Source organism: Halichoerus grypus, chromosome 2 (assembly GCF_964656455.1).
Source record: "Halichoerus grypus chromosome 2, mHalGry1.hap1.1, whole genome shotgun sequence".
Taxonomy (NCBI): domain Eukaryota; kingdom Metazoa; phylum Chordata; class Mammalia; order Carnivora; family Phocidae; genus Halichoerus; species Halichoerus grypus.
The window spans coordinates 47,373,790-47,400,093 of record NC_135713.1 but is presented as its reverse complement, the minus strand read 5'-3'; the positions used below and the strand labels follow the sequence as shown (position 1 = coordinate 47,400,093).

At 40.7% G+C, this 26,304-nt stretch overlaps 1 protein-coding gene across 3 annotated transcripts; it reads left to right on the top strand.

The window, feature by feature from the left end:
- Window positions 1–2,089: 2,089 nt before the first annotated feature.
- On the top strand, window positions 2,090–25,427 carry HAVCR1 (hepatitis A virus cellular receptor 1). Of its 3 annotated transcripts, none has more exons than XM_078066787.1 (9): window positions 2,090–3,190; window positions 6,665–6,722; window positions 9,008–9,346; window positions 12,484–12,567; window positions 15,440–15,547; window positions 18,088–18,143; window positions 21,431–21,542; window positions 22,522–22,558; window positions 24,758–25,427. In XM_078066787.1, the coding sequence occupies exons 1-9, from the start codon at window positions 3,068–3,070 to the stop codon at window positions 24,870–24,872; spliced, it is 1,032 nt and encodes a 343-aa protein (XP_077922913.1). In that variant the 5' UTR covers window positions 2,090–3,067; the 3' UTR covers window positions 24,873–25,427. The 3 variants fall into 3 exon arrangements, with proteins under 3 accessions (XP_077922913.1, XP_077922912.1, XP_077922914.1); XM_078066786.1 differs by having other exon boundaries at window positions 2,092–3,190; window positions 15,437–15,547; XM_078066788.1 differs by lacking the exon at window positions 12,484–12,567 and having other exon boundaries at window positions 2,092–3,190; window positions 15,437–15,547.
- The last annotated feature ends 877 nt before the right edge of the window (window positions 25,428–26,304 follow it).

Here is a 26,304-nt window from a genome sequence, read left to right as displayed (position 1 = left end):
AACAGAGGGGGTTCCGGACATTGTTGAAAGTCGCAACGCCCACCGCCAACAGAGCGCCTCGCCTAGGGTTTCGACCGAACTCAGTGTGTATTTTGCCTAATTGCTACTAGCACAGGCAGTTTATTTAACTTGGTGCCGCAGTCCTGCAATGGTCTTGGTTTGGGAGAGTCCTTTTGAAAACTACCCTAACCCTATCTAACAGAAGCCCAATGCTGCTACCTGTCTTTGATCCCCCATTTCCCCTAAAATGGGTGTGGATGAAAAGTCTCAGGATCATGTGATTATGCAGCAAGACACAGGTGAAGACTGAAAGTTTTAATCCAAAAACAAATCTGTGATGTCGTTGTTTTTAAGAAGACGACATTGTTTTAGTTTCAGGCAGAAAAAAAAAAAAAGGCCTGTAATCTCATGTCTTGGGGAAACATTCTGCTTTATACAAATAGTGCCCCCTAGCTGTATGAGCAGGAGCTTGGCTCACATCCAGCTTTCTGACATTCTTGTCATACACAACTTCAAAACTCTGAGTCGCAATCAGCATGTTATTAACATCTGAAAGATGAATATATAAATTCCACTGGAGCATAGTATAGCTCTACTTCTTTCTTATTAAAGGTGGCAGCTTGTTTTCCTAAACTTCTGAGGGCAGAGACTGGAGATCTGCTTTATGTGCTTAGAATGTCCCATTGCTTAGCATGGGTGCTTAATAAATACTTGGTGAAATAATGTTTGTTGAATGACAAGAATAGTAGAGTAGGGAAACCCGGCTTTCGCTACTGCATCTGCCCCGAGTGACCTCTATGGGTCTCACACTCTTCCTCTTTTTATTCTTCATTTTATTCATCTATGGATTGAGAGGTTTGGCCCCCATTTCAGGTCCCTTCATGTGTAAGCAGTCTCAAAGTCTATATGGCTTTCCAGGCCTGAAGCCTGACCTAACACCAAGATCTGTGCTGAATCTTTAAAAAAATGACCTAGCAGAGAACACATACTGTCCCAGCACACCAACATCTCCTTATAATCTATGTGAGGTAGTAAATAGATCAATTCCAGCAAGAAAGATTGGGAGACTGGAGAAGCGTAACTTTCAAAGATACGGGTGTGGCAAAGAGATAAAGAATGGAATGCTGGGAGAAGGTTGTCTTTCTCCAGAAAATCTTTTGAGGGAGGATCAGAGGCCACCAGAGGAGCAGGAAAACTACCTCCTAGCTTGCCTGTACGTAAGTCCTCCGGAAACCAGAAGCTTTGCTGCTTGACCTTTTTCAGTATCATGTGGGATCTTAGGACAGTGATGATGGAGCCAAGAGGAACTAGGGGAAATTTGCATAAAATTGGATAAATCTTTGCATTTCTTGGGAGGTAGATGTCTCAAATAGATAGAATCATGGACTTACACAGTCGGAGTTGTTTATGCTTTTCCTGGGCGACATCCGTGAGAGGAATAGTGTCACTTTGGAGGCAGCCGTATTCATTTAGTCTTACTTGGAGGCTGTGTGGCCTTAGAGTCAACACATACCTTTGTTGAGCCTCCCCTCATCTGTGAAATGGATGTGGATAATATTATGGAAATGGGAATATGTGTGTCTAGAGCATAGCTACATTAGCAGTTTGGCTTATTGACTTTTGTGATTTGTAAAGTAAAAATATTTGTGATTTGTAAAAGATAATTAGTTGTATAAAGCGTAATGATCAGTCAAGGAGGAGCCTCGTATTGGCTTCTGACTTTCGCGGGTTTCATTGTAGTCTCTTCTGTGTCAGAAGTCTCTTCTATGTCTCCTATTATGGTGGGAGTTTTGTGAGGCTTGGGGTGGAAGGGTGTGGTCATTTTGGGAAGGTAGGCTGCTTTCAGAGTTTGGACTTTGGCATTGGGAAGTCATTGAATGCTTTTAAGGTGGGGGCACTGGGTTAGATTAGAGAGAGAGAGAGAGAGAGAGAGACTGGAGAAGATTAAAAAAAAAAAAGCTGTACTCCGATGCGGAGTCTCCCACCCCTCTGCCATCGCCTGTGCTTACAGGTAGCTGGAGAGCACCGCCAGCCTCCTGGGCTGCTCTCATGTTCATGCCCCTACCTCCAGGGGCACTTTCCTGCTGCCAGATGGTCCTACATTAGTTCCTCGTCCATTTGTTCTTACGAGGTGCTTCCCTCGTCATGTCTAAGTGAAACCCTGTACTTGGACACTGGATCTCATCCCTCCATTACTCCACACATTTTTCCTCTCCTAAGGCAATTTTTCTTCCTCCTCTGGATCATCACCAGATCATAAAAACCTGCTGCTATTTTTTATCATTTTCCCCAAATTTTTCTCTACCCTTCTCCCCAACTCCCTTTTCCATTTCTTTTCCCTGTAAAACTCCTTGAAAGAGTTCCCTATCTCCAATTCTCTCTTGATTTTCCCTTTCCTTGTGAACGTCTTTCTCCGAGGGGTAACATCCATGGGGAAAGGGAATGGTCACTCAGCTGTTTTCACCACAGCTCCTTTTGTCAAGGTCATTGGTGATTCCCAGGTGGCACCGCCCGTGGACAAATCTCATCCCTTTCCTTTGTAACATTTGCTGCATGATCATTGCCTCTTCATTGGATGCATTTGTTTCACTGGACTTCCAGGATCCCATTTACCTTTTGCTTTTCTTCCTACCTCCTTGCTCTGCTTCTCTGTGTGTGCTGGTGCCTCTCCCACTCCAGCCTTCTGGGGAATGCCCCTGGGCCTAGTCCTTAGCCGCAAGCATTCCCTTGAGCGTCTTGTCCAGGTTCGTGACTTTGAAATACCGTTTCTGTACCCATGACTCCCAAATATGTATCTTTGTCCGAGACCTGTCTCCTGAACTCCAACAGCCTCTCCCTGAAACTCAGCATTTTCAAAATCCAGACTGTTCCTTTCCAAACCCGCGTCACATGCAGCTTCCCTGTGTCAGTTGGTGACACTTCCAGTTTGTCCAGTTGCTCAGGCCAAAATCCCTTGGAGTCATGTTTAAGCTCCTACACCTCATATCCTGTAAGAATTTCTGTTTGCTCTACTTTGTAAACATCTAGAGCCTGAACTATCCACTCTCATCCCTTCCTCTCTCCTGACATGCTGCAAAAGTCTCCTGACAGGGGGCACCTGGGTGGCTCAGTCGTTAAGCGTCTGCCTTCGGCTCAGGTCATGATCCCAGGGTCCTGGAATCGAGCCCCGCATCAGGCTCCATGCTCCACGGTAAGCCTGCTTCTCCCTCTCCCACTCCCCCTGCTTGTGTTCCCTCTCTCGCTGTGTCTCTCTCTGTCAAATAAATAAATAAAATCTTAAAAAAAAAAAAAAAGTCTCCTGACAGGTCTTCATGCTTCTCAACTTAGCAGCTACAGAGCCCTTCTCAAAGGTAAGCCTGATGTTGTCACTTCTGTGCTCCTCTCAGGTAGAGTAAAGCAGCCGGAAATTCGTGTTTGGTGCCTGAGCATCGCCACCCACGGAGCCTTACCCCTCAACTCGGGGTGTAGCCTTCAAGGGGTCACAAAGTTGGCGCTAAAGAGTAGTGATTCATGGAGGTTGTTTAGTTCAAATTAAAAACAAAACAGAACAACACTATGCTGTTGGGGAGCCTTTGGGACACAATAGAGGTTGTCATGGGTGATGGACTTGCCAGAAAATTCAGTCCTACAAAATTGTACAGTCAATGGACATCTCGGAGCCTTGGTTCTGTGTCCCTATTGTGGCTTTTGCTCATTATTACTTCTACTTAAAACACTCTGTGCCTTTCCCCCATTTTCTGATGATGAACCTCACATGTCGCTTTTTTAAGGGATTTTTCTGCCACTCCCTCCCACCCCCCCACCCAATGAATGATCTCCCCCCATGCCTTCATGCTTCCATTATTTAATCAATACTAATTGGATCCCTTACAATGTTTCAGGAATACAGCAGGAATACTATCTTAGAGGAGACTATGGTCTAGAATTGAGTACTTTCCAAGACCGTAGCCATGCATGGCTATTTAAATTAATTAAAATTAAATTAATTTTTTTTAACTTCTCAGTTGTGCTAGTTACATATCCAGTGCTCAATAGTCAGATGTGGCTAGCAGCTACTGTGTTACACAATACCCACGTGCTGGATTAACCCCATCTTCATGGAAAGTTCTGACAGTACAAGAGAGGGGGGATGAACAACACACACACACACACACACACACACACACACACACACACACAGAGTCAAGGGAATAAATGCTGCATAGAGAATTGAATAGTGTAGTAGAGTGACTGGTTGGCTATTTTAGACAGAGGGACCCGAGGGATGTCTGAGAAGGTGGCATTTAAGCAGGGGTTGAGAAGAAAAGGAGAAATCTGAAATTGTGGGGTGAAGGAATGGAGATCAAGGCAGAGGGCACCACTAGGGGAGAAGTCTTAACGTGGGGACACATTTGAAAGAACCCCAAATGGCTGGAGCCCTGTGGGAGGGGAGAGAGACACAGAAGAAATCTGAGAGGTAGGCAGGGGCCGGATCACTGTGAGGGACTTTGTGAATTTGGGTAGGAAGTGAGTGCTTTTGTTTTTTTGTTTTGTTTTGTTTTCTGAGACAGCCATGGGAGTGTTCTAAGGGAAAGAGTGACACAGTCTGATTATATATTTACCTTTACATCATTCTACCCGATTTTATTAGTTGCTTACTTACCAGTCTCTCCACCTGATTGCACAATCTTGGGTTTTTTCATTCTTAGTTTGTTGAGTCATGTCCTGTTAGCCTCCATATATGGATAATAACTGTGGTAGGATTGAATTAAATTAGAAAAATCCTTATCACTGACCTGCTGGGCTATGGCTGAGTCTCAGAGTGTAACAAAACTAGGCATGACATATTTTGCTTCCCAAATAAATATAAGGTATGACCTACTTCTTTTTGAGGCATTTCAGAATTTGTCCCCTCACTTTTGGTGGTGGTCAAGGTGGGGGTCAATATTTTTCCCTCCAAGTGTATAAAGGTGGAGAATAAGAGCAAAACACGTGTCCAGAAATGAGCGTTTCCCTTGTGAGAACTCATCTTGTTGCCTAATTGAATTCAAGTGTGTGGCATTGAAAAGCCAGGAGGGCTATTACAGATCATATAGTACAACTGTTTTATAGAAGAGGTGAATTTCAGCAACTAGGCCAGGGGACAGCCTGTGTGAAGTCCCAGTGTCAAGAAGGAACTCGTGTTCATGGAGGTGGAGCAGAGTCTAAAGCAAGGGCCTCCTCTAGCCAAGGCTTTCTTCAGACAGGGCTGGACCAGTGTAGTGGCAGGCTTGAGAGGGCACACTCTAAGGGCGCTGGGTGGTACGGGCCATGTATGGCCATCTAATTATATCTCATAACAAAGCTGAAAAGCTGAGTTCTCACACGGGCTCTCTAGATTTCTAAATCTTGGCCATTAATTAAGAAATGAATTTTTAAACACTGTGGTACAAAGTACTTCTGTGGGCCAAATATAGTCTTCAGCCACCAGTTTGTAGCATCGGGCTCTAGGTCTTTCTCCAAGTGCGGAGACTGCTGGAGTCCAGGGTTCGTGTTCCCGGGCAGCACAGGACCCAGTGCCAGAGTATATCCAGCCCATCATCCACGTCTCCGTGAAGCCTGTGATGGGCTGCAGGCAGCCTAGAAATGAGCATCAGTGCTTCCTTGGGGGGAAATTACTGAATCTTTAGACCAGAAAGGCAGTTAATGAAGTACTAGTCAGGCTTACACATAATCGTATGGCTTAATAATTAAGAGCAAAAATCAGAAGACCTGGGCTGGAACCCCGGCTCACTTAACCTCCCCAAGCCTCAGATTCCTCCTCCATGAATGAGGTTAGTAGCAACACCTGCCTAAGGGGGTCTGTGAGGATTGAGTGTGTGTGGGTGCTTGGCATAGAACCTGCTACACAGTCAGTTCTCCAAAAATCTTGCTTAGCATTAATGCGTATTTAGGTTTCATTTTCAAAGGTCTCCCACATCCCTTTTGCTCATTATAACAATCCTTTGAGGGAGACGGAGCAAGCATTTTTAATGCTATTTTTACAAATGAGGAAATCAAGGCTTGAAGGCACTCAGTAACTGGCAGGTCTACCCAGCTTCGCAGGTGGCAGGGCTGGGATCTGAACCCAAGTGTGGTCCAGAATCTGCTTCCTGAAGCATTCTCCTGTCATCACTCAGTAAGATGTGGTCTGAGTCATCATTTCTGTAACACGAATGGTTGGGCACAGTGATTAATTCTTGCTGCTGGCAGACTTGACAGTATGACAAAGACTGGGGACTGATCATTGTAGCCACAGAGCCCAGGGTACCCTGCACTCACCAACAGGCCAGTTGATGCTCCTCTCAGAGGCCAAGGGTAGGTGAAGACTAACCTTTGCTGTGATGTTCCCCTCATCGAACCTGCCTCTGGTTTCTTTCCCGTTTGCTCCCTTATTCCCTGTGTCGACATCAGGAGTCAGTTTGGACTCTGTGGGGAGGGAGCTGAACCTGAGGGGCTGCTCTCTGTTGCAAGGTGCAGAACCATCAGCCACCCCGGAGCTAACGGAGACGTGCAGCTGTTGTGCTTGGTCTCTCATTGCTAACGGGGCAGGCTCATGTGATTCACCCAGTCAGGGCGAAAGGAGAAGTTGCGAACAGAATTAAGACTTGTTCTAAGACCATCTGGTAAGGGGAACACCTACCAGTCTGCTTTCTCTTTCTTTCAGGCCTTGACCATCATGCAACCTTGGGTAGCCATCTCCAGCTTCATACTACTTCTGACAGGTAAGTGAATAGGTGGGCTGGGATCTGGAAGTCCTGAGGATGGGAGAGTGTGGGAGATGTGTGAGTGTAGTGTAGGAAGATGGATGTGCTTGGGCTTTGGTGGAAGCTAGTGGGTCAGCTAGTGAGCAAAGAACCAGGCTAAGTCTTACTCAAATAAATTGCTTAAATACTATGAATTGCAAAATCCATGGGTAAATGAACCAGGCACAATGCAGAACCGTGTATCATATCTTGCCATTTGTGTTCGAACGAACAAACAAAAAGGGGTGGGTAGATAGTCGTGTGAGCATGGACTACTCAAGTGTATATAAAACATAGTAACAGTGTTAGCATGGGTGGGAGGGGATGGGGAGAAGAGACTGGACTCAGATGGAAAGGAGACCAGTCCTTCACCATCTTTTGATTTTTAAAAAATGATGTGCAACAATCTCTTTTAAAAATATTTTAGTTCAAGCATTCCATGAGATAGAGGGGAAAGTTAGGAATTGACGTAATCTGAAATTTTAAAAACAATAATCTCCAGAAGTCACATTATGGGGGAAAGTTCATTTCTTATTATAACTTGTATAACTTGATTTTTATGATTAGCATATTATTATATTTATAATCTAAAAATGATGTTAGGCAAAATGAAATATAAGAATTCAGTGAAAAAGTCATTTTCTAATTTTATGTAACAATGAGCATTTTTATTCCCAAAGCATTTCCCAAAGTCATAGCATTACTAAATATGAGTGATTGGTGAATTTCCAATTTCTTTTAAGGGCTACCTTGACTGCATTTGGCACTATAGGGTTTTCATGCTGCTGTTCCAGAAGAGACTTCTTGTTTTATTTTTTAAGTGGCATTATTTAGTACATGATCGAGTATTTTCCAATTCTCTCTTTTCACGGGGAAAGTGGGCCTCGCTCAATTGTGGGGCTGTTATCTACTTATGAGAAGGGGTCCCTATTGGATTTTTTTGGACTGATCCTAAAGCCCCTGGTAAACCTCAGCTCCTCCTAGAAGTATTAGAAACACATTTTCTTTTCTTTTTTTAAAAAAGATGTTATTTATTTATTTATCTTAGAGAGAGAGTGTGTGAGCAGGGGGAGGGGCAGAGGGAGAGAGAATCTCAAGCCGACTCCTCACTGAGTGCAGAGCCTGATGCAGGGCTCAATCTCATGACCCTGAGATGATGACTGGAGCAGAAACCAAGAGTCAGATGCTTAACCTATTGAGCCACCCAGGCGCCCCTAGAAACCCATTTTCTAAAAGTTGATTTCTGAAGAGTTTACTAGACTTCTGCCTTTAAACCAATAATACTTTTTTAAATTAAGTTTTTTATTTTAATTCCAGTATAGTTAACATAGTGTTATATTAGTTTTGGGTGTACAATATAGTGATTCAGCAATTCTGTACATTACACAGGGCTCATTATGATAAGTGTACTCTTAATCCCCATCACATATTTCATCCATCCCTTCACTCACCTTCCCTCTGGTAGCCATCAGCTTGTTCTCTATAGTTAAGAGTCCGTTTCTTGGTTCATCTCTCTTGCTTTCTCACTCTCTCTTTTTTTCCTTTGTTCATTTATTTTGTTTCTTAAATTCCATATATGAGTAAAATCGTATGGTATTTGTCTTCCTCTGACTGTCTTATTTTGCTTAGCATTATATATACTCTCTAGCTCCATCCATGTGCTTGCAAATGAAAGCCAATAATACTTTAAACAAAGCATTAGCTCTGCTTTTCTTATAAGAGAGGTGTGAGGTGACTTCACTTGCAATAGCAGTTTAAAAAGTTGCAATAAGAATTAAAACTTTAAATGCAATAGAATTTTTCAAACATATTTTAATTGAGACAGTGACAATCTGGGGGAGGGGGAAAGCCACATGTATGTATTACCTATTTAATAAGCATATATATAACTGTCAGACACAGAATGAAATACACACTCATGTATTATTGGAGTGTCATTTGGTTGAAACCTTTTAGAAAGAAATTTGGCCATGTTCATCAAGAGACTGAAAATATTGCTGCCCTTTGTCTTGGTAATTTCTCTCTTAGATGTCTCTGCTATTCCTAAATACAGAAAAAAAGTTTAAATTATATTTTATCTACAAATATCAAATAAATAATGCTTTTAAAGAATATGTTAATGTAAAAATGCTTATAATTTTTTAAATTGAAGATATAGAGTCCTATCATTACAAATGAAATAAACTGTGTAAAAAGAAAAAAGTGAAAATACATGTAAAATTGAAAGACTGAGGCCTCATGCTCTGTTTTCTCTTTGTTTATAGATGCTGTAGTTTCTCACACTCAAGTGATTGGAGTGGTGGGTCATTCCGCCATGCTACCCTGCACCTACTCAACAGCTAATGGAGTCACAACCATGTGCTGGGGCCGGGGGCCGTGTCCCATGTCCCATTGCTCAGATGAAGTGGTCTGGACTGATGGATCCCATGTCACTGTTCAGAAGGACCCGCGTTATAAGCTAAAGGGAAACATTTTAGGAGGGAACGTGTCTTTGACCATAGAGAACGTGGCCCAGACTGATAGGGGTCTGTACTGTTGCCGTGTTGAGCACAAGGGGTGGTTCAATGATATGAAACTCACCCTATCATTGGAGATAAAGCCAGGTGAGCTTGTCTTTCCATCTTCCTTTGATCACTTCATATGGGTGAACTGAGATGCTTCCTGTTTGGTAGTAACTTTCTCTTCCTTTAATAGGGAAAGGGGAGGTTCCTCCAGTCTTGTTTTTCAGTAAGTACTGGAAAATAGAGTAACTTCTATTGGTATAAAATGAAGTGTTCAGACCAATCTTGAGCAAGACTATAGGGGAGAGGATCTTTCCAGTCAGCAAACTATCTCCTAGAGCAGGGCTTCAAAAATGCTAGTTGGTTCAGGGGTGTCTGGATGGCTCAGTTGGTTGGGCATCTGCCTTCGGCTCAGGTCATGATCCCGGGGTCCTGGGCTCGACCCCCAAGTCAGGCTCCCTGCTCAGCCGGGAGCCTGCTTTTCCCTCTCCTCCCACTTTGCCATCTCTGTCGCTATCTCTGTCTTTCTGTCTCAAATAAATAAATTAAAAAAAAGTGCTCGTTGGTTCATGAAAAACATTCAGTGTTCCATTGTGAAATAGAGTGAACATTCCTATCAAGCTGAATTTGCTCAGCTTAAAGAACTGCCCTTTTTTTCTCTGAGATTATGTTTTAGAAGAATTTTTAAATGTCCTTAACATTTTAAAACTGTTTTGGAGAATTTCAAACATATAAAGTAGGTAATATAATATAAGGTCTTATCAAGTAGGGATATCACCCAGCTCTAACAGTTGTCAACTCGATCTAGTTGCATATACATCGTAAAGGGATATATAGTTTCATCCTTCCCTCTGCCCTGCCTGGGATTTTTTGAAGCATATTTCATATCATATCACAAAATTGCTTGTTTAAAAATTAAAGTGACATATTGCAATATGAAAACATTTATATCCCAACAACTATTCAATAGTTGCTTTTAAGAATTTGATGAAATTCAAAAATCTGTCTTGATGTGAACATCCTTATTTTTGTTACCTTGGATGAATGGAGTGGATTCTTCAGGATTTCCTGGTTTCTGGTGTTCCTTCCTAATGAATTTCCTTCCACTAAGCTCTGATATTGACCATAGAACCCAATACCTGTGGCCTTAATAAACTATGTGTCTTTCTTTCTTTCTTTCTTTTTCTTTCTTTTCTTTCTTTCTTTCTTTCTTTCTTTCTTTCTTTCTTTCTTTCTTTCTTTCTCTTTGTTTCTTCTTTCTTCTTTCTTTCTTCCTTCCTTTCTTTCTTTCTTTCTTTCTTTCTTTCTTTCTTTCTTTCTTTCTTTTTCCTTCTTTTTTTTTGAATTAAGAGGAACTTGGTTTTGCAATCTCCCAACTTTTGGACTTGGTTTGTCTCTTTTGTGAAGACTAGTGACATAAGGTCAATTCTGATGGAGAAAATAGATGACCGTGGGGGAAACCATCTGTGGGAAGCAATTTAGGGAAGCCAAAAGAGGCTGGTGATAATCGTGTGCTCTAGACAGATGCAAAGAAGCAGCATGGGGAGAAAAGATTATGATTGCAACTTTTTTGGATTCGTGAAATTTATTATTGATTTTTCTGAATGTTAAGAATTGACATAGCCGAGAAATTAGTAGGACACTTGTGAAGTGCTTCGAAATTCTTTAATAGGTGTGCACTTACAAGGGCGATGCTCTTGTCAAGTGGGAAGAGGGTCCTTAACTGAGCCAAGGAGACTGCCTCCAATAACCAATTCTTTGCTTAAGTTTGCTTGCTTTTTTCACCAGCTGAGCTTACTCTTCAAGCTTCTGTTCAGGCTTTTTTCCACCGGCATCTACAGTTACAGTTTCCTTGCTTCCGCCTGGGGAAAATACTTGCCACTGAAGATACCAAGTTCATTAGACAATTTGATTAGGTTACCTCCTCTTTATTGTTTCCCTTACTCTCCTTTGATCAGATTTTCTGCATATGTGCTTTTCCCCCTGTAGATTAGATTTTAAACTGGAAGGAGGAAATTGGATCGTACTCTTTTAAAAAGTCGCTAACTACACCTTAGATCAGGGTCAGTAGATCGAAGCCCCAGGGCTAGATCAGATTACAAAACAGGACTGCTGTTTTATACGTTTTTATTTGAGCGGCCATACCCATTTGGTACATACATTGTCCACCGTGGCTTCCCCATAGGCAGAGTGGAGCAAGTGCTCCTGAAGCTTAAAGCATTTACTGTCTGGACCTTTCCAGAAACTTTGCTGACCTCTGCTTTGGACTAATGCTTTGCATATAATAGACACAAATATTTGTTGAAAAAAGATTTTTCCTCTTCAGATTCTAAATTAAATTGGATCTTTCAGAAAGAAAGGTTTTCAAACCAACTGTCCCCTATTTACGTGACGTGGGTTTTCTTTTGTAGTAAGTCAAGTCGAAATTTAAGGAAACTTCTTGCAGAGAAAAAAGGTGCCTAGTGAGATCAAAAGTATACATTCTTGATTCAGTCCTTCATTGGTTTGCTTTTGTTTGGGCTAACCTCTGGTTTTAGCTCCGTCTGGGTAGCCCTGACACATTCACTAAGTGATTTGGAATCCTGTACTGCTGCCGAATCTGGAAAGCACCAGAGTCAACGTTACTAGCTGTTGTTACCTCTTAGGTGGGAAGGAATGCAAAAGGTCTAGTTTACCTTCTAACCAAATGTAGAAATCATCTGTGTGATTTATCTAGCATATGCTAATGGGTGTGAGTTAGTCCTCATTTAGGATGCAGGTCCCTCTTTCGGTATGCCTTCCTCAGGCCTGACTGGACTGAATGCTATTTATTTGGTAAGCATTCTAGGCCTGGGAACTACTGTTGAAGTCTTAGTCATTCACCACAGAGAGGATAAAGGCAGCTCCAGGCTCTAGACATTTTCCTTATCTCACAGATGTTTATGAAGATACAGAAATCTGATATGCATGACCGGTCTTTCAAAGTGCTTCAATGCAAATCCCAGGTGACATTTTTCACCTCTGAACCTCCCCAAATATATCCTTTTAATGCAGCTGTTTCCTTTTTTGCAAGTATGTCTTCAGAGCCCTCCTCTGTCACAGATTCTAGTTGACCAATGACAAGAACTCTGCATTCAGGGAAGATCAGTGCCTAATTCTGCCCCGGGACAGTCTCTCATTGGTTGCATTAGTACGTGGGTCCAGCTCTTGTTTCTTGCTGCTTGATTAATCCTTGCTTTCATGTTGGTTTCTAACTCCAGCTGAGGTCACCAGTGTTCCAACGTCACCTAGGGTCTTTACCTCTACTTCTTCAATGCCAGCACCCACGCAGAACCTCAAGCCAGGTAAACAAATGTGTTTCTTGAGCCCAGAGGTCTTCTAATGAGATGTCGACCATCCAAGGCATTGTGTTAAGGCAGAAGTACAATCTAGGCTAAGGGTTCTTACCTGGGTTCCAGACATGGGCTTCACAGGGTCTGTGAACCCCTGTCCCAGATTATATGCACCCTTCTACATATAATCATTTTTAGAGCAAGGGAACTCATAGCTTTTGGTCAGATTCTCCAAGGCATTCATTATTAGCAACGCCCCCCAAAAAGCGAGACTGTTGATCTTAGACATCTAACGAGGGTGGAGTGGATTTGGCCCAGTTGAGCACAGGTTTTTTTTTTTTTTGTGTGTGTGTGTTTTTATTTTTTTTATTTTTTATTATTTTTTATTTTTTTATTGTTATGTTAATCCCCATACATTACATCATTAGTTTTAGATATAGTGTTCCATGCTTCATTGTTTGTGCATAACACCCAGTGCTCCATGCAGAACGTGCCCTCCTCAATACCCATCACCAGGCTAACCCATCCTCCCACCCCCCTCCCCTCTAGAACCCTCAGTTTGTTTTTCAGAGTCCATCATCTCTCATGGTTCTTCTCCCCCTCCGATTTCCCCCCCTTCATTCTTCCCCTCCTGCTACATTCTTCTTCTTCTTTTTTTCTTTCTTAACATATATTGCATTATTTGTTTCAGAGGTACAGATCTGAGATTCAACAGTCTTGCACAATTCACAGCGCTTACCAGAACACATACCCTCCCCTTGAGCACAGGTTTTTGAGACAAAAGTAGGAATATCAGAGAATAAGGGTCAGGTTAATGAGATTCTGTCCTTACAAGGAGCTCTGAGTAGAGATCAGTTCGTCCATTCTGAAGCCAGATCTCCACTTGAGGACGAGATTTCAGTGAAGTTAACATTTACTCTGTTTCCTATGTGACAGGACCCATGCTAAGTGGTTTACAAGTATTATATTGCTTAATTCTTATGACAACCCCTATGCACTATAGGTGTGATTCAATTCCATTTTATAGTTGTGAGAACTAAGGCACAGAGTCTGAGTTCATTGTGGAAAGTTATATGGACAGAAACTACTCGAATCAGAATTCCTTCTCCATGTATTTGAATTTTGGGCCTGTGCCCAAGTCGTTAAAGACTTGACTGCGCCTTCTGCCATGAGCCCTGAGCTTCTGTTCAGGTGAATTTGTCTTGATCTGACATCCTCACTGAACAATCCTTTATACGATTACCCTGTCTTCTCTGGGCAGTCAATCTACTTACACAGTTTTGCTTCCAGCAACCTTTAATTTATTTATGTGGCATGGAAATAGCAAAAGATGCTACTTATACTGATGAAAAAGTAAACATCAGATTAAAGACTTCAGGGATTTAGAATTTACACACCTTTTTTTTTTTATTCAGGCCACATGGTTCATACTTCAAACTTCTGATAAAGAAGAGCTTAGATTTAATACGAGTGGAGAATAATTTGACTTAAAGGTAGAGAAATAGCTTGCCATTCTGAGGACAAGGTTAGGCTCAAACCTTCTATCTCTAGGATTAAAAAGATAACTTTTAGTGAAGATTCTTAAAGGCTCCAAAATTCTTTGACCCCTTGGGGTAACACTGGATTCTGAGGAAGAACAGAGATGGCACAACCTCTCAGCCAGAAAAATCTGACGAAACATACTGATTTCCCCTGACTCCTATTGAACCATATGTATACTTAATCAGGAGGGATCTGAAGGATTCGGCTTTGAGCTGAGTTTGGAAGAGAGGGCTTTAGGTTAAAACTGGGATTTTAGAGCCATAGAAGTTTGTAAGAAAAACAGCTCTGTTCATTAGAGGCAGCGGAACGCACTAAAGAATCTGTTGACTTTCTCAGTATTGATTTAGCTTTGTAATACTTAGTTTGTGCCTGCAAATGTGGGTGGATTAGTGGACGTGGTTTGGTGAATATGCATGTTTAAAGCAAAGATTCAGAAGAAAGGTGTTGGCTTATACGTCCGTGTGACCTCCTCAGGGATAGTATTAATTGAGCCTTATCCTTGTCTTGATGGTTTTCTCATGAGCTTGAGTTGAGTTGAACAGGAAGGAGGTGCACGCTGGAGCAGATCCAACAAGGGGACATTTATCTTTACATCCACACTCTTCCTGTGCTCAGTGCCTCTTGTGTATACTAGTTGCCTAAAATATTCATGAAATGGTTGGATGTAAGGTTTTAGAAACAGGGAGAAAAGAAAGATGCCTGCTAAGACCCAAACTTGGAAAAAAAAAGTTAAGCCCAAGAGGTCTTTTGCACAGATCCAAGTTGAATAAAGTTTCTAATCACCTGACTTCATTGTATTGTCCTGTTCTTAGTTCTTAAACAGAGCTACATCTTGTTATGGATTTGAGCATTAGAGAGAAGCAGGAAAATAGTTCAGAACATGAAAAAGGGTGATGTTGAAATGTGGAGGCCACTGTGGGGAAGGGAAAACAGAAAGACCAATGAAAGGCAAGAAAAGCCCAGGTTTGGGAATTCTTGTCCAGCCAGCACCACTAACTTGCTCTAAAACTTGTGGTGCTCTAGGAGTAAAGTGTATAAAAATAAAATATTTAAAATGTTAATAAAATACACAGAGGCAAGTGATCAGTGCTGCATGTAAGGTGAGCTATCTGACAAAAAATAAAGGAGTGATTTTAGAAAGGAAAGGGAAATTTCTAAGAGGAAGTTGGAAGGAATGGAAGTGGGTGGGTGCAAAGCATGCCTTCAGGGGATGGCTGGGTGTGGGCACTGCGGGGAAGTTGATGGTGATTCCTGATTTTAGTTTTGTTTTTTTCTTTTTGTTGGGGTGGGAATTTTCCTCTACAAAGAGAGCACAGCTCTTTCATTCTTTTCATTTCAGTAGCTACTTTATCTTCTACAGTGCAGACAGCAGGAACCCAGCCCACTGCGCCGCCACAGGAAACGAGCACAAGGCAACCCACCAATTCACCGTTGTACACCTGCCTGACAGGTAACTTCGTTTTCTTTCCTGGACACCTGGGCATACTCACGTTTGGGTAATCGTTGATGCATTGTTAAAAGACCACATTCTGAAAAAGGCAAATCTGACATGAATGCTCATACTGGCCACTCGAATCAGCCATGTGACTTGAGCAAGTGTCTTACTCATTTAGAATCTGTTTTTATCATTTGTGAAATGGACGGAATAACAACGATCTTGCTTTTGAGGATTAAATAGGGTAAAAACCCTAAGACATAGTTAAAAGGTGGTAAGTAATAGATACAATAGCAACTGCGACTCTTAAGCTTCCAAAGTCCAGAATCCATATACCTGACTGGCCCAGGGAGCTTGTATGATTTGGGAACATCCACATGCATAATACCCACATGCAAAGCACTCTTTTTCTTATTCAAATGAACCACTCTTGACTCCAGACTTCTTAGTGGGCTTGCTCTCTTGGTCCAGAGCCATAAAACAGTTGAATCCAGCCCTCCATTATCCAGACCAAACTGGTCAACCGTATTCATGCTTCATCGAAGACCCAGACCGCAAGTACATCTAGGAAGTTCCCCTGCTGCCTGTGAGGCTTGCACATGGACATTTTGAGATGGGCTGAGGGCATCAGCACCACCACCAAGAGGCATATCTGCTCAGAATGTCTATTGCTTTCTCCAATTTTTTCCCACTGTCCCTGTTCTGGGCAGGTCTCATATAATCTTTGTTTTTTGAAACCTAAGATTCACCTGTCTTTCCTGTGGTAGAGAAAGGTGATGCTAAATCCTCTCATTTCCCCCAGATAATTCTGTTACCCATAGTGGTGGTTTTGGGGAGTGCCACAGGCTGAACCCCTTTGTAATGTGGAGCTGGTTTATACGTGCTTGTGTCTGTGCTGAATCCAAACAAGGTCCAGCCTTGCAAGACTCCTCCTTAATGTCTGTGACTCATTGTGCTCAGGAGTTGCCAATCTGTAGGGGGCCCCCCTGTATGGCTTACCTTTTGCCAATCATTCCTGGAAGCTGGTTAATTTAAAATGGACCTGCAGTGAGATTCACAGAGGGGCCTCTTCAGCTGGGATTAGATAATGAGGACATTTGGTTTTGAAAGTGGAATCCTTAGTGTGAACTGTTTCTGGGCACAAAAACAGAGTGAAAATAAATAGAAACACAAGGTAGCAGCAGTAGGAAGCAGACGTACTGCACACTTCTTGGGTTTGAGTGGGAAGTGCATCAGAGTAGGGAATCATAGGACTAAAACCTGGTCAAGGTAGAGCTTTCCAGAGTGGAACAGATATGGGAGCAGCTGTGGCCCCTATGACTTATGTGATCATTGCCACCTTCGCTGTGTACCTGAGGGTCTCAAGCCAAATCCTCACTGTGCCTGCGTCAGCCTTCAGCGAACTGAAGACTCACAGGAGCAAAGAATGTTAGTTGGGTCTGGAAGGGATTTTGGTGCTCATATGGCCCGCCACCCACATTGGATAGATGTGTATGCCAGGCAACTGTCATACGTTATCTCACTTAATTCTTTGAAGGCAGGTCTCGTTGATTGCCATCGCTAGATTAAGGAGGCCCTATAGTTCTGCTTTAGAGACAGGCAGCTCCCCATTCAATGGCCAGCTACTAGCTGCATGCCCATCGGCAAGATGTGGCATGTGTCCCTGGATGTTAACGATGATAGAAGGATATGATGTTTGGGAGGTGCATTACACAGTGTCTCTCTCCCCACTGCTCCCTCCAATGTAACATAATAATTAATAACAGCTAATATTTATCAAATATGATGTTCAGTCCTTTACTTACACCATCTAATTCGACAACTTTATGAGAGGGGTACTGTTATAGCTTGTAGTTCTAGCTATATTTACAAAATCGGTATTTCAAAACTCTAGTAAAGCTTGAACAATCGAAGCTTTAAGGTATAATATCCTTTTATATTAGGATTTTTGGCAATATAAGATTAATATTAGTTTCACAGCTGATATAACAGATATTTTATAAAATACTTCTGGATCAAAGTCTGGGCACATTGGCATATAATGTAGGAGTTATATACCACTTGTTTTAGATCTCTTAGTACATTTTACTCACGTTCTGAATAAAACCAATGTAATGTCCATTCGGAATAGAGTGGTCCTGATCTTTGGATGTACATGTGGCCTTTGGGGAACTCATTGACAGGTTCTTAGCTGGCATGAAAATATTGATTACCTACCATTAAGTGGCATTCTTGACGCAGTTCCAAAAATGGGCCTTTGTGATTCCCCTAAAACTGTAGGTAAAACTTTGTGTATACGTGCATTTTTTTTTCCATAAGGAAGACTTTCCATTTTTGAAGGGTCCAAGACAAAATGGTCAAGAAACAGAACCTTACAGGATAAATTAATACAGCTTAGTAACTTGGTATGACTTTTGCAATGTCTGCAGCATTTGGCCATATTATTATTCAACTTTTCATTCACTACCAGAAGGCAATGTGAATATATTTAGTATCTACAGTGAAAATTCAATATTTTTTTGTAATTATAATTAATTTTCTTTCTTGTTGAGCAGATGGGAATGGCACTGTAACACAGTCTTCAGATGGCCTTTGGCATAGCAATCAAACTGTAAGCATTTTTCTTCCTACTTTATTAGCCAGATTCACTTGTATGTCTCCCTGGAAGCAAGTTACATTTAGAGATTATTTCTGTAAGACTAACCCAAAGATTGATTCTTTCCAGTTAAAATAAAAAAAGAAGAAAATAATTTGACTCAAATAGGGATACTTTAATTAATTTGAAAAGTTCATATAGGTAGGCTGGTTTGTTAGAGTTTGCCTGATAAACGACATATACATACAAAACATACTACAGACTTTCTCCTGGCCAAAAATTAGGAAGAAAGAATGAACTAATTCAAGAGAATGAGTTAACTAACCAAGGAAGACTTCAGTTATCATTAGGGAAATAACACACTTTGAATCAGTGGAGTGGAGGCCACCCAGAACAAAAATACTATGTCAGCGAATGTGAGTTTGCTTAAGCAGATCCTCCCTCATATTCTTTTCTAACCCAGTTGCCATCCTTTATAGAAATTTTGAGGCCACTGTTGAGTTTTTCTATACATAAACCTCCCCATATGATATCTTATTAAGGTATTAACATCTTAAATAAATTTGTGATTTAAAAAAAAAAAAAGATTTTATTTGAGAGAAAGAGAGAGTGAGAGAGAGCATGAGCAGGGGGGAGGGGCAGAGGGAGAAGCAGACTCCCCACTGAGCAGGGAGCTAAGCAGGGAGCCAGACATGGAGCTCAATTCCAGGACTCTGGGACCATGACCTGAGCCGAAGGCAGACTCTTAACCGACTGAGCCACCCAGGCACCCCATATAAATTTGTGACTTTGAAAGATGTTCTTATACTTTTTCCACAGTGAGCTTGAGAAAAATCTAAGGGGTCTTAGTCTCATGATGCTCATCAAAGTCTCATCTTTGCAAATAAGTTAGACAAATTTATCAATAGGACTTTTTCTTTTGGTTCCTCTGGGAGAAATAAGTTTCCTTTTAGTATGTGCAAATAACTCTCAGGAACAGCAAACAAAAAGAGTTTGAGGTATGAGAATAATCTTACTGGTCTCAAGTAGTGAGAAATGACAACACAGCCATGATAAGAGAAATTCAAGCTGAGGCATGGTGGGGTTATTTAGCGTGGGGTCAAGTGGCTTTATGTTGTATACATCAGTGACAATAAGAACACTACATAGGAGAGAGATAAAAATTTTGAACAACTTATGTGGCATGGGCACTGATTGATCTAATGGATATGGGTTGACTTACTGAATGTTGGAACTGCCACTGTGTGAATGATTCTTCTATTGCTATGTGGCCAGACCTATGCTGGATTAAAAAAAAAACAAAAACAACCCTTCTGAGTGGTGAGATTGTTCTTGACCTCAGTTACCTGTAGACAGGTATGTTTAGCAGCAAGTAGAAGCGGTTTAGAAGCAAGTTCACAACAGGCAGCAGTGAAATCATGGGCCTTCTGTGTCTTGGCTCTGAGGATGTTGAGAGGTATCCCACATATCTTGAAAACATGCAGCATATATTTTGACCCAGTAGATCAGCTTTCTGGACTCTATTTTAAGGAGAGAATTGAACAAGTACATGAAGATGTATGAGAAAAGATGTTCATTGTTGCTATTTATAATCATGAAAATGTTAAAAACAACTTAAATGTTTAATAGTAAGGGATTAATTAGTCAATTAAGTGTGCCTGCATACTGCCATTAAGAATGGAGTCACTGCAGTGCATTTACTGACATGGGAAGACAGTTACTACTGATTAAGGGAAAAAAGCAATTGTTAAAATAGTGTGTGTGTGTGTATGTGCATGTGTGGTAGCATATATTGAATATAGTAATTGTTTATGTTAAGAAAAACACTAGGAGGATAAAATTCTAGAAGAGTATATAATGAAAAATGGTAATAGTGTTTGTTCTGGATGTTAGGATTATGGTTTTTTTAGTTTTCCTTTTTTCATGCTTAGCTGCACATTCTAAAATGAACATGTAGTGTTCATGTCATATTTTTAAAAATGAAAGCAAAGCCTCCCTCCTGCAGCCCCATGTTCCACCTAACCACTTTACCGCCCATTGGTAAGGTAATGATAGCACAAGCTCTTCCATCCCAGACCCTGGCTGTTTCCCCGTTAAGCCCAAACACTAAGTACTTTCCCTTATCCCTATCTTCCTCATGGTATTATCAGGGGGTACCTAAAAGTACCTTTCCCAAGAACCCTGTTTAATCTGTAGTTGACAGACACAAACACAGAGGTTCAGAGAGGCTGAATAACTTGTCCAGGGTCACACAGCAACTAAGTCGAAGAGAAGAGATCCTGACTCCAGAGATTAAACTTTTATACAGGAAGAGACTTGATCCTTCTCTCTGATCTTTTCTGTTAAATACTTACCCTCTGGGATCTCTTTAGGATTAGAGCTAAGCTATGTAAAAGGGCTGAGAGTGATGCTTGGCGTATTTCAGGCTTATTCCAGAAGGTGGTGATCCTTTACAAACTGCACTAAGATGTTTAAACAAATTTCTGCATCTCTACCCAATTGACAGCATTTCAGGTTGGTTGTTAAAGAGGGCCATGTCTGTGAGCACCTACTTTCAAGTCCATTTATGTAGACAAAGAGTCTTAAATTATAGCTTAAAAAAAAAAAGGACTATAATCAAGGACCAATTTCAATAACTGAGCATATTCAGGTAACATCACTAGGTCAACTTATATATGACAAAAATTATGTTTTCTTCTTTAATATCAGGATATATTTATGGAAATAGCTTATTGATTTTTAAAAATATGTATAATTTACATATAATAAAGTACACCCATTTGAAGTATACAGTTTGAGTTTTGAGAAATGCATACACCTTTGTAAATACCACCCACTCAAGATACAAAACATTTTTACCATCCCCAAATACATTTTGAATTTTAAATGGTCTTTGAATTTCACCATATGGTTATAACCTCGGATCACTTGGTCTTATCTTTCTTGAGCCAGAAATAGCCAAGGGCCAACAAAGATAAATGGGTCCAAGTACATTATTTTAGGGAATGTCTTTTTTTTTTTTTTTTTTTTTTAGAGAGGGAGAGAGAGAGCAGGGGGTGGCTAGGTGAGGGTGGGGGCAAGTGAAGGGGCAGAGGGAGAGGGAGAGAGAAAGAATCTTAAGTAGGCTCCATGCCAAGCTCGGAGCCCAATGTGGGCTCAATCTCATAACCCTGAGATCATGACCTGAGCTGAAATCAAGAGTCACACGCTTAACTGACTGAGCCACCCAGGTGCTCCTTAGGGAATGTCTTCTATCCATAACTCTAACAAGATGCTTTTCTGATCCACCGATGTTTCCTTAGCATGTGTCGCTGGCACAAAATCCATGGATGACCACCAGTAAGGGACTCTACATTGGCATCTGCATTACTGCTGCGGTATTGCTCGCTGTGTTGGTTGTCGTGATTACCAAAAGTAAGTTATTTCAGGATTGTACCTAAGGGAACAGAGCAAGGGGTCCTCGAGGCAAACTGCCATGTAATTGAGATTTCACATAAATTTGTTTCCTAAACTGTTCTCTTTTTTTAAATTATTGACCTACAAAGAGAAAGATGCAATATAAATTCTCCAGACATGGAATTAAATATTAAGAAATGAGAATGTTTTGGGTAGACTTGGGATTTGGAAGGCAACAAACCATATATGATTTGTTCACTCCTTTTCCACTCCCCTCAAGAACCAATTTTTGTCCCCATGAGGGATGATGTTGTTGAGTTTTATAAGACCCATTTAACAGGAGAGGCAAATGAAACATTGGAAGGGAAACTGACTTCAGGGCTAGGGCTAGAAGCAGGGCTTCAAAAGGTAGCCATCCAGCTGTTGTATTTGGGTGTATTGTGTGCGTGTGTGTGTGTGCGTGCGTGCGTGATGTGTGTGGCGTGTGTGGTATGTGTATGGGGGTGTGTGTGTAATGTGTGTGTGATGTGTGTGTGCATGGTGTGTGGTGTGTGTGTGTGATGTGTGTGTGCATGGTGTATGGTGTGTGTGTGTGTGTGCGGTGTGGTATGTGTGTGTGTAGCCTGTCTCCTATGAAAGAGCCACAATCATTCATTTCTTAAAAATGATATTTAATTATTAATAATTGCATTAAAAGTAAGCCTGGGCATCTGGGTGAATACACTAAATCATTCATGAAAATGAAATACTTTATACTCAGAAATTTGTTTGGGTCTTACTGATTCAAAAGGAGTTACCTGAGTAACTTGGGAATCGTCCAGTCTGTTGTTTTTTTTTTTTAAACATTCTTTCTTCTAAATTTATTTTTTCAGGCTCTAGCTCTGTACAGATTTTGTTCATAGGAAAGTAATAGAAATAATATACTTGTTTGAAAAAAGATCTCATAAACTCTTTGGCCAACGTGTTTAATTTTCTTTTCAACTCCTCTCCAATTTAGAATACTTATGCATAAGAAACAAGCTGGAACAACTAAAGTAAGTTTGAAAGAGTTTGTGTCAATACCTTTTGATATTTCTACTCTACCAAAAATAAAGAAAAATTTCTCTCTGTCCTCTTTTTCTCCTAAACTCTTCATTTTATACCCTAGATCCTGAAAAGTCTAGCTTAATGAGCACCTCTATTGTTATCCACAACTTCTAGTGATATTTTTAGCTCTCTGTATTTCTCTGGAATTGTCCCCTAACTGCTACAGAACGAGCATCTCAGTCTTAACCTCTTAGAGCAAGAGATCACAAATTTTGTTTGATGGAACATTTGAATGCGTTGTTTGGTTTGTTCTTTAATTTCATTCAGTGCTTTGTTTATTGAATGTTTATTGAATGTCTACTATATTTCAAAGAGATGAACAAAACAGAAAACACATAAGCAAATAAACAGAGTCCTTTTAATGCTTCTAGACAAATACCATGGGGGAAAACAGAGCGAGGTAATGGGCTATTTGAGGGAGTCCTGAAGGAACAGAAGGCAGCTCTGCAAAGATCTGGAAGAAGACAACTCCAGGCTGAAGAAGTGCAAAGGCACTGTGGTGGGGCAAATGCCTTCAGCTCTCCACAGTTCCTGTCTTCCCCTGCTGTTCCATTCCCAGCCTGTTCTGCTCATTTGCATTGGTTATCTGGCCTCATAGGCATTGGACTTTACAATTTTTGTAAATCCATCCTACTGCCCAATTAAAACTTAAATCCCCTTTACTTGCATATGGCCTGTGGTCTTCTGCTAGAATAATTACAATAGTAGGAAGCCACTACTTACTTCCAAATCCAAGTAGCTTGCTTCATTTGGTACAGCTTGGGCTTTAAGCAAGGTCTTTGATTCAAAATCCATCCCTCTTAGATTGCCACACATTATTTCTAGTGCTCTTTCATTGGATGTTTGCACACAGTCTTTCCTAGATCTGAGTTAATTACATGAGCCAATCTGCTGAATGCACCAACGCATTGTAAGTGCTCCATAAATCCTGGTTTTCTATTATTGCAGTTACGCCTGTTGCAGCAATACACCCAAAAGATGGGAGCTATTATTCTCAGTGTACAGACTGGAGAACAGGTTTAGAAGTGTTAAGTGACATCCAGAGTCACACCACACAGCAGTTAAAAAACTCAGTCTTAGGTCTTTTAAAGTCCCACACCCATACTTATAGAAGTTTTTGACTATGTGCTTCCAAGAATGGAAGAAAGAAATTGTTCCTAACAGGCAGAAAAGCATGGAACATAGCATCCATTTAGCTGATCTCTGTTCTTTCACTGCTAACTTTTTCTAAAGGCTTTTTATCACCTAATCATAAAAGAAAATAGTTACTGTAGAAAATCTTATAAAATATATAAAAAAACCAAGAACAAAAAACCCTGAGCATTTCTTCGTAACTTTTCTTTTTTCGTTTTTTTTTTTTTTTCTTCTTTGCAGTTATATCACACTGACTCATTTCAAGCTACTGACACCTAACCTGTTCTCACACATGTGTGAGTGGTCACTTAAAGATCAGAGCTGAGTGAAGCCTCAGTATGTTCCATTATCATTTCTGGGCAGGCTTAAGTAATAAAAACAGGTACTCTCTACCAATTAGAAAACAGCAGCTGTATCAAAATACCACACATGCCCTTTCTGTACACTTGCTGTATGAGTGTATGTGTTACGAACGTTGTCTAACCCATGGCTTTCAAATTCGGATCATTAAGATACTATGTTTTCTGTAAGATTTCTGACACCATGATCCAGTACACACTTAGTGAAGCAATACTATTTTGCTGTATCCAGTATGTTCTGATATATTTTGTATTCTGTGTATATCCTAAATGCAGGTTGTAGACTGCTAAATAGATTTAATGACCCTCTCTGGAAGAGTACAATCCACAGTTAGAAAAACAGCAACCAAACCATTTCTTAGTTACCTTTGAGAATAGGCATCTTGATTGAGGACTTCAATTCGATGTCTGACACCACTCTTCTTAGATTTTCAATTTTTGTATTCTATTGCATGAGTTTTCTCAAGGAGAATACTTAGGTTTTCTACCTGCTTATTAGACTCTCCAGCAATTTAATATGGATCTCCTATTCACTATTTCATAGGGCTCTGGGAGTTGCAAATACTAAGCCTTGCCTACATGTACATAAATGTGCTCATCATACTTTAGAAGTGGTCTGCTTTTCCTTAAAGACTCATGTTATTCTTTCTGTAGCATGGTTTCGTTGAATGACCCTCGGACTGGAGCTTTGCAAAGTGCAGCTGAAGTGGGTGTCCGAGCAGAAGACAATATCTACATTATCGAGGACAATCTTTATGTCATGGATTAAGACCCAGTGGCCCTCTGAGGATTTATGTCCTTGGCTTCAGAAGACAGTGACAAGATATCACCATGTCAGAGTTCTTTTAAGCTCTAGAATGATTTTTCTGTCAATTTCCAATTATATTCCAACATGTCAGTTATGTTGGGTAGAGTGACTTTGGTTCATCTGTGTACAGTCAACCTCATTGGTCACAGAGTTTTAATTTTTTGTGCTAAAACTTGTTCAATCTTTCTCCCAAACATGAACGTATTTTCACTGGTGAGACAGGAGAAGAACTACCACCTTGGTCACCAAAGCTGTCAAGAAGAGCAGACTAGGAGTTAAAATCAGTAAATCTGATTTGGGACTTAAAGGACTTCACTTGGAAGCATTTCATGATAATCTCTTGTTTTTTACCTTGTAACTCCCAATGTTACATTTCTTAGGTTCCCCAAGGCTTTCAAATCACAGGGGTACACAGGTCTTTATTTCCCCATGGGGAAATAGAAATGAATGTGATTTCACCATTATAGGTCAATCTGATTTCTCATGGCTCTGGAAATATACCATATTAAGGCTTTCCTTGGACCCAAAGTGGGTATTTTAGCAGTTAGAAGAAACTAGGGTAGTAAGTGGATGAAGTAAGATACCAGGGAAAGATAATCAGTTGCCATATGATTTATTGCATGCTATTTCTGCTACATCTGTTCCACAGTTCCAAGCACTTGTATAGACAATTGTCATGCTCTCTGAACTAATTTTTAGAATGAGGCAGGGCAGAAATAAATAGAAGAAAAAAAGGGAGAAGGCTAAAAGGCTTCCTGCTTTAGAATAGTTACTTTGCAAATATAATAGTGTTGTTTGAGAGTGTCACTAGTTTGAATCAAAATTCTAAATTGTCCTCAAACCACTGCAATTTTAAAAATTGTTTTGGAAAGATGAAGGGTGTTTTTTTTTTTTTAATAGCAAACCAATTCCAATGCTATTCCTTTTTTCACAGTTCAATTAAATTTTTGGTTTTTCCAAGAGTTAAACAAAGGCTAATGGCGAGGATATCTGTGGTCACCAGAAGCTTTGCTACGTGAACAGTTAAGGAGGCTGGGTATTATTTTCAATCTGAGTACACCCTGAAATAACTCCTGCTTAGGGTTCAGAGTTACACCATAGTGGTCTAGGGGGGCAGGATGTTAGTTTATTTCTGAAGACAACATCTTTGACATTGTTCTGCAGAGTCCTAGGAAATGGACAGGACCTCTGAATAAAGGTTATATGGGCAAATAAGATTGTTAAACATGCTATACTGGGTTTTCGAAATGGGGCCAAGACCTGATCTGGCCCAGGGCATTTTGTTTAAACTGTAGTGTTTTTCTTTTAAAATTCAAGACAACATGCATGAACATGGAGATCTCAGATTAAAGCCTGGATTTGTAGCTTCTCTGGAAAGACCTGGCAACATTGG

Excerpts from the sequence above, each read along its gene's own strand:
- HAVCR1 (XM_078066786.1), top strand. The coding sequence starts at position 3,068 with ATGCTGCAAAAGTCTCCTGACAGGGGGCACCTGGGTGGCTCAGTCGTT. Across the intron at positions 21,543-22,521 it reads GGTTGTCGTGATTACCAAAA|AATACTTATGCATAAGAAAC; the intron begins GTAAGTTATTTC and ends TCTCCAATTTAG. Across the intron at positions 22,559-24,757 it reads AACAAGCTGGAACAACTAAA|CATGGTTTCGTTGAATGACC; the intron begins GTAAGTTTGAAA and ends TTCTTTCTGTAG.